Below are 14,278 nucleotides of genomic sequence, written 5' to 3' on the forward strand. Positions count from 1 at the left end.
GCTCTGTTCTAGCATTTGCAATCTGCATCTTCGTCTTTCTTCCTGTTTCTGCTAAGAATTTCTGTGTTCTGCCACTAATAAGTGCTTACACAGAATCATGTGAACAGGTATGTAAAAATTTATCATGGAAAGGAAAAAGCAATGAATTGCATTGATTTCAGAGTCTGATGTAGTCACTGGTGAAAAGGTGTTTTCAGTATCTATAGGTATTTTCAGACAAGTTTCATTCAAGGTTGAGGCAGAGTAATATCTACAGGTATTTTCGGACAAGTTTCATTCAAGGTTGGGGCAGAGTAACTGAAATACAGGGTAAAGGAAGAAAAACTGGTAGCTACATATTTTTTCCTAGATGCCCAGTTTTTAATATGTCCCCTACAGACTGTAAATTTTCATGCACGTAACTGAGTTACCTATCGAACCATGGTATCGAACATTGCCTTTACTTCCTGGATGTTTGCGATGCTCTGCATTGCACTGTAGCTATTCTTAAATGTACGACTAATTCACTATGTCTAATGGAGCTGACATATGACTTTGCTATTTGTCTAACCTTTATAGCTCCATTTCACATGAGCACTTCACGGATCAGCATATGCAAAGCTGCACGTCCTTAGCTCTAAGTTCATTTTCTTATCAGAATATATGGCACTACATTATGCTGCATGTTTTTGATTTGAAACACTGACTGATAACACAGGCATACTCAAACAAAACGGTACATATATCAGCAACCAATTCATTTGTTTTGGGGAAAGAATACGATATCAGAAAGAAATATATAGCTCAGCTAAGTTTGATTGGAGTAGTCAAATAGCTGAAACGATATAACCGGTAAGATATATTTTCCTGATAACTACCCATATTCAGATATTACCTATTTATTTTTCTCTGGTATCTTCATGAAACGTGGAATGTATTTGACATATTATTTTCCACTGGGCATTTACTGTGTTGTTGGAAGCAAAATTTCTTGTTCTTTCTGGTTATATTATCTCCATAAATGGCAATGAGAGAAACAATATTTTTAATGAGTGTTTGTGTCATTAACTAGAAAAATATTTACTGAAATGATTTCTATTAGTGCCTAGCAGAGTTGGAGTTTGAACCTTTTCAGTCTGCAGTCAGCAATGCTAGCTAGCTGAGTAACTGATTCAGAGCAAAAAGCTTATTTGTAGAGTTGTCCCCTTCTAAAATGCCGCTGTGGTGGGAGCTTTAGAAATAGACTTTGTGAAAGAAAGGATTTGATCAAATAGAAAGGTTTCAGGCTGTGCAGACATTCTATATATCTGCAGGAACACAAAAGTGGTGTTGCCTAATAATGAGCAGAAAGGTGTTTTTTTTTTTTTTTTCCCTGTAAGTTTTAAACTATAGCTGTTTTCAGAACTGAACTAATTGGAAGCCAACTTCCCTTGAGTTTGTAACGTTTGAAAAAGTGCAGTGGTAGAGGTCAGTTTGCTTTTGCAGGTACAGCACTGATCATTCTGCTACTGTGATGATAAACATGGCTGTCACTCCTGCAGGATTAGTTCTGTATGTAAGATGTGTAATAGCTCAACAGCAGTGTTCAGATGTTTCCCCTTCCTATGAATATATTCTTTTCATAAATAGACTATATCCAATCTTTTCTAATATTAACATAATTCCAAAGTCAGTAATATATTTGTAAAGAAGCCTTTTCTCTTTTAAAATAGTTTTATTTACACTGAAAATGCTTATGATTGTTTTCAAATGACTTCAGGAGAAGTAAGAAAGAGGATGCAGTCTTTGACTCCTTATTCTCTGAGTTTGGGGCTGTGACATACCTGCTTTGGTAACTCAAAACAGCTAACATTGGAAAGTTCAAATGCAACATGACATTTAAAAATCAAGCCAAATTAAGAGAAAACACATTGTTTAGTGTGGAAATAGGTTAATATTACATGAATATAGACTTTAGATTTCTTTGTTTTCACTAAGAGTTGGTCGGGCACTGGAACAGGCTCCCCAGGGCAGTGGTCATGGCACCGAGCCCGCCAGAGTTTGAGAAGCATTTTGTCAACACTCTCAGAAACATGGTCTGACTTTTTGGGTGGTCATTTGGAGACCCAGGAGTTGGACTCGATGATCCTTGTGGGTCCCTTCCAACTCAGGATATTCTATGATTCCACGATTCTTTAATGCTACCTTACAAATGTATTTTCTGTTCACATTTACTAAAAATATTTCTGCTATGCAAACATAGATTATTGAAAGCACAAGTAGTACTTTGACAATCCAGAAAAATCAGGTTTTGCTTGGCAAGCAGTAGTTACCCAAGACTCGATAAGTGAACTCAGTGCGAGTATAAGAACGATTCCTAAGTCCCTATGAGGGTAAGGCTTTGGGAGGCAGAGACTCATCCCTCTCTGCGCAGTGTTCTCCCTGGCACCACACTTAACAGAGGGAGAAGGGGGTTTTGCAGGGGTGGCTTCATCTCTCTGGGCATCATCATTGACCAGAGCAGCCCACCCAACACCGCAGGCTGTGCACAGAGGCCAGGTGGTCCCCACAGACCTGCATGCTGAACATGGCATGGCTCGTCCCTGGACCACGAGCACCCACCGCGGGGCGCAGAGGGGCAGACAGAGCAGGAGGCACAATGTGGTGTGGAGCAGCTAACATCTCCCCCTGAAATGCCATTCTCCACAGGCACTGCCAGCACATGGGGGCTTCTTTTTTACTGTGTTGAAATGTGAGCAGTGGGGAAAAAATGGCATTTTTAACTAGTAAGACTTCGATGCAAGAAAATGAAGACCTGTATATTTAATTTGCCCCCATGACTGATTCTTCTCTGCTATGTCATTTTAGTGCTTCAGACACGTCTGTATGTGAAACATGCACAATTCTGTGTTTCAGACCCAGGGAGACAGACACTGATACCACTGCTGTCAGCAGCAAACCTCACTTCAGCTGCAGTTGTGCAAGGTGCAGTGTTCCTCCTTGTGGAGAAATCCTTTGCGGTTCTTCTTATTCAATAATTGCACATTTTCTTCACCCAGCCCCTCATTACTTTCTCAAGCTCTTGCTTTCAATTCTAAACTGTATTTCCCTGTTGTTTTAAGGCAGTGGTTTGACATTATCTTATTGTTTTCTTTACAAATGTTAAGACCACACAATCTGAGCTCTGCTAACACACTGTATTATACTACTAGTAGACAAATTTTAACATCACATCACATACATATTGCAGTTGCTGTTGGAACATGCCTTTTAAAAAATACCTTTATTGGATGAAATTGTCTCTTCCCCAAGAAAAATCTGGTTCTTCAATATAATTTATTATACCTTTTAAAATTCTGTCTGTTCAGTAAAATCTTTGCTACATTATAAATACCTGTAAAGAAAATATAATTTAAAATTCTGAGAGAAAACATTATTTTCCTTTTACATTTTTCACAGAACCCACACAGGCACCAAGGAAAGACTAACAATAAAAATAATTTAATTTACTCCTGTACAGTCTACTCTGGGTTGGAAACATTCAAAAGAGAGACTTTAAAGTTGTCCTCTTATGAAACTTTGGCTACAACATAGGAACTGATCTTAAAACAAAGTCCTATGTATTCCACCCATCTATATCTGAAAACTTCTTTCAAAGGCTGATTTGAGTGTTTGTAGTACTTTCCTCACTTTAACGTACTGGATTGACAACTGGCAAAAACCACCACTATCTGACAGAACCAGCCCCTGAATTTCACTGCACAGGACTAACAGTGGTCCTTTCTCACCAAATGGGAATATTTATTGTAGAGACAAACTCCCAATTCTGACAATTACATTTTAGTGGAAGTAAGTTAGTGCTCTCACTAACTGCTCCAGTAGCAGCAATTTAACATTCTGCTTGTTCAGTAGTTATGTATTGCCAGAAAGCTTGTGTGTTGAAGGGACAACATAAAAAAAAATGTTTTCTGATTTCAGTAACTTTTTTTTTTCACTTCTTGTTCTAAGTAAATTTCTTAGCAGAGAGCAAGCGGTTTAAGTTTAAGAGACATTCACTCTTGCAGTTGTTATTGTTGTAGCATGGAGTATAAATATGGAAGAATTCTTCAAATCAACTAAGCCATATCTATCTAAAGCTGGCAAAAACACAGACTGAGCCCCAGGTAGACATGAACCTACTAAAATCAAATGAATATGCAAAGATTTTTAAATCTTAAGTTTGGTAAGATAATTTTCAAAGTTGCCTTCAAGCAGAAATTACAGAATTTAGTGTGAAGTTTGAAAAATCTCTATCCAAACTGATGAATTATGAACAAAATATTCAATTTCTTTTTTAAGAGAAAGTTGGATCATTTTAAGGAATAGACAGTGAAGAAGGAACATTTTTTTCTAGAATGTCTGGAAAATGTCTAGTCTACATTTCTACATTTCTACATTTGAACGGTAGATGAGAAAGAGGGAGAAAAGTAAAACCTAGTCAGCACTTGCTTGGATTATCTTTAGCACTGCAATGAGACACTTCATTTCCTTGTAGTAGATCCTCTCCTATTTCTGAGCACCCAGCCATACATTGCTGTTTTTGTTTGTTTGTTTTTAATTATGAACAGCAAAACAATAAGTCAATCTTGACTCCAACTTTAAAGAGGTATGTGTGGAAAACTGTCATTAGATGCCATATGATGCCATTCATATCATTCTACTGTATATGATACCATGTATAATTTTTTCCACTTGGGATAGGGTGATAGACCTTTCTGGCCACACTGCTTCTCCCTTCACTACTTTTATTATATTCTGAAAGGGTCTCACCATGTTCTCACCATTTTGCATTTTCCTCTGTCATCTCACTTTTCATCTTTAGTCTCTTATGACTGCTAAAGGTAGGCAGCAACCTGCCCTTCCTGCTCTCCGAAGCTACTCCGTTTCCTCCTCTTTCACTTTCCCCTTCCTTCTTTTCCTCTCCCTCCTTCACAACCCATGCAGTTTCTTCCTCCGTTTCTGACTCCCTTCTCCTGGGTATTTTTTCATTCATACACCTCCTTCCCCCTCCCCCCAATTCATTTTGCCTTACCTTCCTAGATATTTGGGAAATGTTACAATTCACCACAGATACTCCAAAATGCACTCATTAGATGTTCTCTGCTGGTATAATTTCCCTTTCTACACTGCTTTGGTCACAGTTTAAGGAAGGGGTAAAATGATCCTAGCTTTGTTGCCCTGATTGCTGCAGATGTAGACATCTTAGGAGGCATTTATATTACTCAACTTTAGAAATCTAACCGAGGCTCCAAAGGTAAGAGATTGTTTCCCCAAAGTTCATCCAGTCAATAAAAATAAATGAGTACTCCAGCAGGTAATTCAGAACCAGTGCAAAAACTAGTCAAGTGCTCTTAAGTGCTATCTGTCTTCATTAGCTACATACAGCCTAGAAAAACTAAGCTCATAATTCAGGCACTTCATTTAGGCAGTTTAAGTTCGGTGGTGAGAATCCCCATGGTCTGGAATGTGTTGTTTGGAGCTCTTTTACATTAGAGTATGTCTGTCTGTAGTCTAAATCATTAATAACCTCATCAGTGTTCACTGATGCTCCAATCCAATTCCAGTTTCCCAGCTGCTCCTTTGCAGGAGAACAGAAGGGTAAGAGTGCATTGTTGTTTGGAAAAGGAACAAAAAATGAAATAAAAAATAAAAACAACTGTGAGGGAAGAGGTACTTGCTGCAAGTATTAAATCTTGAATAAATGCCAAATATAAGAAAGACTACACCATTCATTACAATTCCAGGGATGAGAGTATATCCCCAAAGCTTTGGCAGTTCAGTTCAAAACTGCTTAGTAATTCAGGTTTTGAATCCTACTTCATGCTAAGGAAATAGGGTGGAAGAATAAGTAACGTGAAAATTGTTTAAAATAGAGCATTAGTATTTTCAGGGGAATACTGTTGCATTTCATGCCTGAGGGGGCAAATCTACTCTGATGGTAATGAAGAAAGTCTTTGAAAAAAGCTATTACTAAAAAGCATGAGTTTACTGCCTTATCCTCCCACACCTGTTTTTTTCCTTCCTTGATATTTGTGTTAAATATGAAGCAATCAAAGCAGCAATTACACAACTAGAGCATACAATAGACTTCTGAAAAAAAATAAAAATGGAGGTGGGGTGGGGAGAACGAATATTTCCAACTCAGTGCCATACCCTATAGTTTAGTTTCCTTCATTTATGATGTCAACCAAGGCTTGCAGCAGTCTATCATCTCTATGCTTGTATGGTTTGGCATTGTAAAAAAGATCAACGTAGTCACTGTACAGGCTTTCTTCTGAGTCTTTTAGCTGGGAGGGCTTGTTTAATTTTTCGAGGGCCTGATAGAAATGTTCAAATGGAATATTTAACTTCTCACTTCCAGTCTTCTTTGGCAGTCGCTTCTCAGCCATCTGTCTGCTAAAAGCACTTTGCAGTAAGTGTAGCATAGCCTCTGATGGGATTTTATCTTCTGCTTTGTCACTGTTACTACTAGTATCTTCTGTGACTTTGTTTTTTTCACTCAGGTTCTCCTGTGTGGTGTGGTCCTAGAATGCAGATTGGCATAAGAGAGGTTAAGTGTCAAAGCAAAACTGTCTGGATTCAGATTTGCTCTGATTAGTGATTTTCATGTATGTGTGTGTAGATATAATTTTTTTCACTTAGGAGCCACTAACATCTAGAAAAGAACTAGATCATTTTATTCCAAAGCAGACTGTCATTATTCATTCAGACTGTCATTATTCATATTCAAACAGACTGCATTGCATATAGTATGAAATCTCCCTTAGGAAGATTAGGAAGTTAACTTTGGGTAAGATAACTCAGGAAGATAACTTAGGAAGTTACAACTTCAGATCCCACAGCAGCAGGATACAACTTGTCATTTTACAGCAAGATTTGTCCCAGTCTCACAAATACTCCTGGTTGTACTGTGGGAGACAGCTCCTCAGCTGTCTGGAGCAAGCACCTGCAGTGGTGATGGCAACTCTGAATGTGCCACATACCCTTGTGGAAAGGACTGAACTAATGCCTCTTTATTACCTGCTCTGTAGTAATCATTTTACCTGGGAAATGACGAGTAATGTATGGCTAACCCATGGACATGACATGTATCTTGGCAAACTCTGGAAGACTATTGCCAAATACAGATGTACAGAGAAATTGCTGAGGCACAACCCCATTTCAACACTGTTATGCCTCCCATGCAGCAATATATGGCTGCATATCGTCCTCATTTACACTGGGTCTGTCTTTCTAATGGAACTTGAGCTGTTTTTTAGTATGTGTCCACCAACCTTCTCCTATAGCACCTCCTGAATCCAATTTTATTTTCTTCCAACTTTATTTTACTGCACATAGCTGCCACAACTGTGGACACTTAATTTTATGCATGTGAAAACCATAATTATGTCTCCCTCAATATTCTCCTCTGTAACCTTGCTGAAGAAGGTTAGTCTCTCTATTATTTACAGACATCCTAATTACCTGATGGGGAGATGAATAGATGTGATGTGATTAAGTATGCTGAAGACAATAACATAATCAAGCATTTTGAAAATATACAATATTATCATCATGAGCATCCAGAAAATCGCTGCTATTCTCGGGAGCCTAGAATACATTTGTTTTCCATACAGCACTCTAACTTAAAGGTAAGGAAAGGATGAAAAAGGAGCTGGCAGCAACAGGTCCGTTTAACTGAACTACCTCAATCAGTGAGTTCCTCACTTTTGTGATGCTTCTTTGTTACAAACCTGCTTCCAAACTCCCTTGAAGCACTCCAGCAGGCTCCTTTGGGATCGAACACTTGTTCTCACTAGAATTACATGAATTTAGTGTGTCTGTCAGTGGTGCATTCCTCCCTCCTTGTACCACTCAACTACATTAGCTGTTGAGTTCATAGCGTTAGTATCAATACCTTCTTTCAATCCTAAAACTGTTAGGTGTTGGCACATGAAAACAGAGACTAATAAAAATATCAGTTGCTGACTCTGAGAAAATTAGAACACTTGCAAAACTCACAAGTGTTCAGGAGCTAGAGGAAACGAATACAGAACAAGTATGTGTCTTCTTATTAGGGAAAAAGCCAGAATTCTCCTACAAATTTAAAAATACATACAGAAAACAATTACTGTGCCGCTACCTCTATGAGGTCTGTCATCTTCTCCACTCCTCTTCTGTCATTTTGCACAGCATTGTAGGATGTGTATACACGTGGCTGCTTCATATGTTCAGGCTGGGTAGTAGTGCCATGCAAAATCAATTTCCAATTTACAATCCTTCCTTCATTTTGTATTCTTCTGGACTAAAGGACAAGCATGGCATTAGCATAGGTTCTCAGGATGTAAGAAGAAAAAACAGAGGATACTTGCTCAAAAAGCAGAGAGAATTCAGTAAAATAAACAATAAAGCTTTCAATATCTAAATTTAGAGCATGATTTGTAAGCACCAAAAGACTAATACATTAGAGACAGAACATATCAGAAGGTGGGATTTAATGCAATGGCTTGACTACTCCAAGTATTCATATTTTGAGGTAATGTAATTATTAATTGATCATGTAATCATCGATGGAATTTCAAAACACGACACAAAATTACTGAAGTATAAGTTTGTGTTATTGGTATTAGATCACTAAGCCATTCCTTTGCAATTTTCTCACAAGAGTTACCATTGAAACAGTAGTTTGGAATAATATTCTGTGGTAGTGTACAATAGCCATCTAAAACACAGTCTGTGGAGGTGAGCTACAAATGTTTTGTCCATTAGTTTTGTCAATGGTATTTAAATAGAAGAAAGTGGAAGAGAAGGGTACAGAGGACAGTGAAACTTTATTTTTCCAAAGCTTCTTCCAGAATTTTTGCTTGGTCGTTTATTGACTGAAGAGGGCTGCTGAAGCTCCTTACTAAGTTTATGCCAAAGTTTACATATGTAATTTATGTGGCAACTAAATTATCAGTAACTCTGCATGCCGATCCCTGATTTCAGGTGAAGGCACTAATGTGAAAACTTATTTCTGGAATCACAAAACCCTATAAACTAAGGAAAAAATCCATTGTTTCTTGCAGACAAAAACTTGGTTTATTGTAGATCTCAGGAACCACTATCTTGACAATGAAAACTAAAAGATAGTTACATACGTAATGCCCTTCTTAGCTTCCTTCCTTCCCCCCCAAAAAATAATAGAAAAAAGGTATTATTTTAGTTACTAAGAGCAGGATATCTGTAACCATGGGGTTATCTATAAGCCTACAGTATTAACACTACACTGTTGATAATAATATTTACTTCTACTGCCTTGTCCATCTGCTCAGTATTCAGCATCATCCTCCTGATTACAATTCAAGGCCAGTAAGGGTTGGAGACTCAGTGTCTGGTAGGAAGCACTCGGTTTCTTGCAGGATCTGATCCTTAATGACAAGCTGATTAACAGACAGCTTCAATGAAATTCTCCAGAGATGACTGAGCCTGATCACTCTCACTCTGAAGAGAATGATTTTTCAGTTGCCTGTCAAACAGATTTCTTCTGTCTCACTGTCGCAATCCATACTCCCAAGTGCTTTTAGTAAACTTATTTATTTTACATCTGTAGATTTCTTGGCTTTAATTCTTAAAGGTTGTTCAGTGGTAATTACTCTGAGAAAGAGGTTAGGGAAAGATATATATCAGAATAGCTCTATAAGGTCACCAGAAATTCATTAATTCCAAGGGGTTTGAGTTAATGAAAATTATGCACATGTACCAAGAGGAGACTATCGTCTATCATGTGCTCTTTTCTGCAGAAAAAAAAAAAACTAATTTGCAGTTAATCATATGTAAATTTGATTACATACTTCATGAATCACAAAAAAATTATATTAAGAAGTGACTTCTTTCAGTGACATACGGTGTGAGAAAAACATAGGCATGAAACTCCTTTTGACAGGTACATGTCAGTGGAATGTGTGCAGTGCTTTGCATTCATGTTAGAACAAGAAAATCTGACTTTATCTTTTTTTTTATGCTGTTTCTTCAGATGAGCCAGTCTTTAATCTTCAATCCAGATGGATGCTCCATTTAAATAAACTCTTGCTGTAGCTTCCTTAATGAGAAGATTCACTATTCAACATACTTGATAGTGGCTAGCGATCATATTCTGTGTTAGCTCTCAAACTTAACAAACATACTTACCACATCAGTAATTCTTAATACCCAGGTGCCTGTTGGATTCTCTCCCCATGTGTGAACAGACATGAAGTCCCAGTTCTTAAAGCCATTGGGAGATTTATCTCTCTCTCTCTCAGCCAGTAAGACAGTGCTGGTCCCTGTGTTAGCGCAAGATCAATAGCAGTGAGTGTTCATATGTGTACGCTTCTGTTTGTCACTTAGCTTGGTTTGCAAACTATGTAGTGCAAAGGTAACCTGGAAAAACAGCATTTAGCCATGGCTTGGGGAATGGGAAACATGCTATCTCTGGTCACCGGGTACTTTATCAAAACCAGCTCACACAGAATTGAAAACCAAAGCCTTATCCTGAATTCGTCATTGTATTTTTTGGGGGGGAGTGAATGTAAAATGTTACAGCCCAGAACTCCAACAGGGCAAAAACTATTTGTATTGTTATTATTATTACAAAATGCTACAGTTCAAAAAGCATTTCTGCAGCAGAAGAGACTCTAATGCAACACAGAAGCTTTTTTATGTTTATTTGCATATAAGGAGAGAACATGGAAGCTAAATTTATGTAATATGGAACAAGAGAAGCCCCAGGGAGACTGATCGCAAGCTATAAATACCTTTAAAGGTAACACTGTAAATAAAGAAAAGGGATGACATATATTTAGTAGGAATGTTTTACAGGAAAGTTAAAAAAAAAAAAAAAAAAAAAGCAGCAATAACTAAAGGATAGTTCAGTCATAATAGCAACATGGTAGTATTATGGGGGCAGCAATACTTGACTATTGCTACCTCAACTAAACCCACAGATATACATATGCAGATGAGGAACAAATTACTGTCATCGGTCTTTCAAAAAGGGGTGTTTTACTGAGATGAAGCCAGGCTTCCTATGTTTTAGCAATAAAGGGAGGAAAGTATCTCTGTAAAAGTAGAAAGAGCTCCATGAAATGCCTCGAGACAGTCCATCTGTATGGTCCCAACCCAAAACTTATCGAAGATGGAATTAAAGTAGAAAACACCACCAACAATCAAGGGTAAAACAGATTATAGCAACATTGGTCCCATAAGACAAAAGCTAAACTCAGAAAATGAACAATTAATGATAGGGTTAAAAGGAATCCCAGACAAGGTAGGCTTTGGAAGAATACTGTATGTACAGTATCTAAGCCTGCTTTGAAGTGAGGTCATGCAACTATCACATCAACAAGGCATTAGTAGTTTATTATATGCAAATTCTTAGATTACACTTTAATATCAGTAAATTAGTTTAGAGCAATGTTTAAATTCAAATCTGAAAGTTTATCTGTGTTTTGTTTTGTTTTGCTTTTTAATAATATCAGCAGATCTGACAGAAGATCTTACTCTCTACAAAGTTATTTATACTCTTTCTTCTTTCTTTTCGTTCTCCTTATTTCAGGGCACTGTCAAGATCACTTGCTATGTTGTAGCATACCTATTATAGTTGAATTATGGTGCCAAATACAGACTTTTTTTTACATTCACCAATGGGGTAACAGGTGAAATCTAGGGAGTCAGATTTCTTGAGTTTTCCATTAGGTCATTAAATCACAGGAAGGCTGATAAGCATTACAATTTGATACCTCCAGGAACTCTCAGTTTTCACAGGTCCTGGTGCTAGAATGCGACACATTAGAAACAGTGCCTTCATTTCTGAAGTAAACATCTTCTTACAAAAATAATCCAAAATGCAAGAAGAATGAAAAAGGCATTCAAAGAACCAGTTCTCGTTCCCAGGATGCTTTGTCCTCACATTCACCTGTTGGTTGTGCCTAGATTTGTCTAATGATGTACTTAACTATTTTTTAATCCACTGAGAAACATACAAGTAGTTTTAATGAAATGTTACACACTACAGCGACCGAAACTAAGGATGTCTTAGCTTCCCATACCTGATGGAGACACCAGGGTGACATGAAGATCACCTCTACGGGAATATTCAATTGTTGCCTCAAGCTGCACATGCTCCAGGGATGCAATTGAGTTTTCTTGACCCTCACAGGCTTTTGTGGGAATTTCAATGATGACTTCCTCATTTGCTCTTAATAATCTGGCAAAATTACAGTAAATATTGACAGAAACTTTAGATTCTGGATCATTATGTGAAGCGTAGAGACAATAACAATCATTTAAGAATGATGGGAAAAGAAGTAAGGAAAAAAAAATTTTTTTTGAATGTCCCCATGAAAACCCTGGGAGTTCTGAATGTACAGAAAATACTGAAGTGGATCAAGTTGTGTGCACTGTATAAGTTACAGTTGTGCAACCCACCCTGGAAGCAAGCAAGTCTGGGTAATTGAGTTTCTGTCAGCACTTCGCTGTTCCACAGAGACTACAAAAAAAAAGTCCTTGCAGTCAGCTACATCACATGACTCTATCAGACTTAGACTTAGCTTCCTCATAGAAATATGCAATAGAGCTGTTATCATAAAGTTAAAACATTGCATCAGGCATAGTGCTTTTTATCTTTTGTGATTAATGCCATCTCTAGAAAAAAAGGTTTACATCCTCCATACATGCTCATGCATAGCTTTCTCTGCACAATTTCCATTACTTCTAATGAGAAAGGTATCTAAATGATCTAATGATTAGGGTATCTAAACCTCCACAGAAATCATTCAGAACTCAAAATATTGGGATCTTTGTTTTTATTATGTCACACAGAAGACTGCAATAAAAATACATAAGCAGCAAGTATTGCATATACCAGAACTAGATCAACACTCGAAGGAAAGGAGAGGGCTCATAAAAACAAATTGACAGTAAAACAGCATAAATTGTAAGGTTACCAAGCAGTGACACTCCAAAACACCATAATATGTTTTTACAGACAGACTTTTAGTGCACTCACATGGTATAATTTCTATCTTTGAAATATCTGTATTTATTCTAAAGAACAAACACACAAATGAACAAGTAGAGACAAAAACATTCTAGATATCCTTACTCATTAATCAGGTTAGTGATTTGTGATTAAAGCTTGTATGTTGAGCTCAGTTTAGGCTCACTGTACTGTGAACACTTGTGAATATGGCTTGTAACTCTTTTCAGTGAACCTTTGAAACACGTGTTTCGTAAGAGCAGTGCTATGGATGTGACTAAAGCTTAGTATACCACCCTGATTTCAACATACCCTATGCATGTCACAGGAGAAGAGTTGCTGAGACTACTACAGATGTTCCTTTAAAAAAAATCTCTGAAAAACTTTGGCATCTTTTTGCTCATCTGCTGATAGCAGCCTAAACATTCTTATCTGATCAGGTTCAGTTTCACAGTATCGTTCATACACGCATTGTCTGTAAAAGCAGAGATAATCTCATTTTTGTGAGAGTTCATGCTAGCAATGTTCATCAGTCTTACACTAAAAAATAGCAAGCAAGCAAATGCTGCTTGCCTGTCCCTGGGGGAATACAGTAGGACAAAACCAAATGAATCAAAAGAAATCTCTTAGTCTGCTTTCGAGCGATCCATGCACAATACTATTCTTCAGGCATTACTAAAATAGATGTAAGCCTAGCTACTACTAACACACATTCTTACCTTGGTTCAAAGCTTTTGTCCTTCACAACACACTCTCTCTTTTCTGGTACACCTTTCCATCTTTTGGGATCAGCTAAATCCACCAACGCATTGGCATTGAGTAGTCCAAACCCAAATCGGCTGTTTACCATCAGTCCCGCTCCATTCTTTTTCCATCCTGGATTGCCAGCCAGTGGATCATATTCTGAGGTCCAGACTACCAGGTGCTGCATATCCCTCCATGTTAGATTTGGACTGTTGAGAAAATATGCCCGGTTAATTGTTTCGAGACTATCTATCATATTTCTCTTTAGTTTGCAATATTAGTTTGCAACAGAAAGTGTTTTAAATGTACATGGTACCCTATTATTTTAAAATATAGAGCACATTGCATGTGTATTCTTCCAATACTTCTTCAGGTAAACAGGATTGCTATGTAAATGAAGAACTGCTATCCAGCAAGATCAGAGTCCAATAGTTCAAACTCTTTAGGCATTTAAATTTATCTAGCAAAAATAGTATTTCCCACCAGTCTTTATGGAAACTGGTGGGAACTTTGAAAATTCACCAGGCATTTGAGTCATCTGTGATTAACTCTACCCTTTAA

The 14,278-nt window shown here is 37.5% G+C and overlaps 1 protein-coding gene across 1 annotated transcript in view; it reads right to left on the reverse strand.

The window, feature by feature from the left end:
* Positions 1-1,685: 1,685 nt before the first annotated feature.
* PCSK1 (proprotein convertase subtilisin/kexin type 1) overlaps positions 1,686-14,278 on the reverse strand; it is a 31,704-nt gene continuing 19,111 nt past the window's right edge. The window contains exons 10-14 of the mRNA XM_040541633.1: positions 13,693-13,926; positions 12,045-12,202; positions 10,147-10,280; positions 8,120-8,281; positions 1,686-6,521 (exon numbers count right to left, since the gene is read on the reverse strand). Of these exons, the coding sequence (XP_040397567.1) occupies positions 6,159-6,521; positions 8,120-8,281; positions 10,147-10,280; positions 12,045-12,202; positions 13,693-13,926 (1,051 nt within the window). The 3' untranslated portion in view covers positions 1,686-6,158. The remainder of the gene's footprint in view (positions 6,522-8,119; positions 8,282-10,146; positions 10,281-12,044; positions 12,203-13,692; positions 13,927-14,278) is intronic.

The sequence above is a fragment of the Cygnus olor genome, chromosome Z (assembly GCF_009769625.2).
Source record: "Cygnus olor isolate bCygOlo1 chromosome Z, bCygOlo1.pri.v2, whole genome shotgun sequence".
NCBI lineage: Eukaryota > Metazoa > Chordata > Aves > Anseriformes > Anatidae > Cygnus > Cygnus olor.